The 934-nt window shown below is 34.9% G+C and overlaps 1 protein-coding gene across 1 annotated transcript in view; it reads right to left on the reverse strand.

Annotated features, from left to right (window-relative positions):
* Positions 1 to 251: 251 nt before the first annotated feature.
* Positions 252 to 934, reverse strand: part of LOC121409370 (phospholipase A2-like) — a 15,142-nt gene continuing 14,459 nt past the window's right edge. Inside the window, exon 5 of the mRNA XM_041601306.1 lies at positions 252 to 715. Coding sequence (XP_041457240.1) covers positions 549 to 715 — 167 coding nt within the window. The 3' untranslated portion in view covers positions 252 to 548. The remainder of the gene's footprint in view (positions 716 to 934) is intronic.

Genomic DNA, 934 nt, shown 5'->3' on the forward strand with positions numbered 1-934 from the left:
TAGGTTTGATAATTATCCCTGTTGATATGATTTATATATATCTCTAAGCACCATTCATCATAAACTTGAAATAATGTTATATTGCCGAAAAAAATTGTGTAGTGACAATTCTATGAGCATTGACTATATTGACGACGTTTCTATTATGCATTTAAAAAAATATGTTTTGGGCTGCATGTTTTGACTTTAAAAAGTATCAGAGCTGCATAAAACGTCAATATCTGCCGAATTACCCAGAAGTATATAGCTAATACTTACATGTCGTACCGTACTACTTTTGTGCATATTATGCAAGATGATCACTCGTCTGAGTTCCAATATTGCTCTTATCTCCGATTCATGCCCCTAACTTGAAATATCTCTGCTATGCCATTCTGAGCCATCTAATATATTATAAATATACATCTTTTCTTTTTATTCTGGGAACAGCCAGATGATTGCATCGAATTAACAAAAAATAATTCGTAATGAAGTTGGACGAGCAATGAAAAAGGCACAGCAAATCATATAAAAAATGGATGGAATGTTCAATCTCAAATTGGCCAAATCTAACAACTGTTCTTGGCCTTGTAAGATGCATAGTTAAGGTTGTAACTGTTGCTATGTCGGGAGAAGCAAAGGGCAGCGTTACGGTCACAGTGACAAAGAGCCGCTGCACATCGGGGTTGCCTGCCAGCCAGCATGCTATCAAAGAACGAGTATTGATGGTGGTTGGCTGGGGAAACAAATAAAATGAAATGTAGGTTTAGAGTCAATGTAAATTTTAGTGATTAAATAGCACGTATTCCTTTCAATGTCATTAATACGGAAATGTTATAATCACGGTATGATGTTAACGTCTTTTTAGGAGAAACTAAAAATTGGGATTTAGACCCCATCATTTCAGTTTTACACTCTAAAACAAATGAGTAAAAATGACTAGTTAATAGGGTCA

This window comes from Lytechinus variegatus, chromosome 2 (assembly GCF_018143015.1).
Source record: "Lytechinus variegatus isolate NC3 chromosome 2, Lvar_3.0, whole genome shotgun sequence".
Classification (NCBI taxonomy): domain Eukaryota; kingdom Metazoa; phylum Echinodermata; class Echinoidea; order Temnopleuroida; family Toxopneustidae; genus Lytechinus; species Lytechinus variegatus.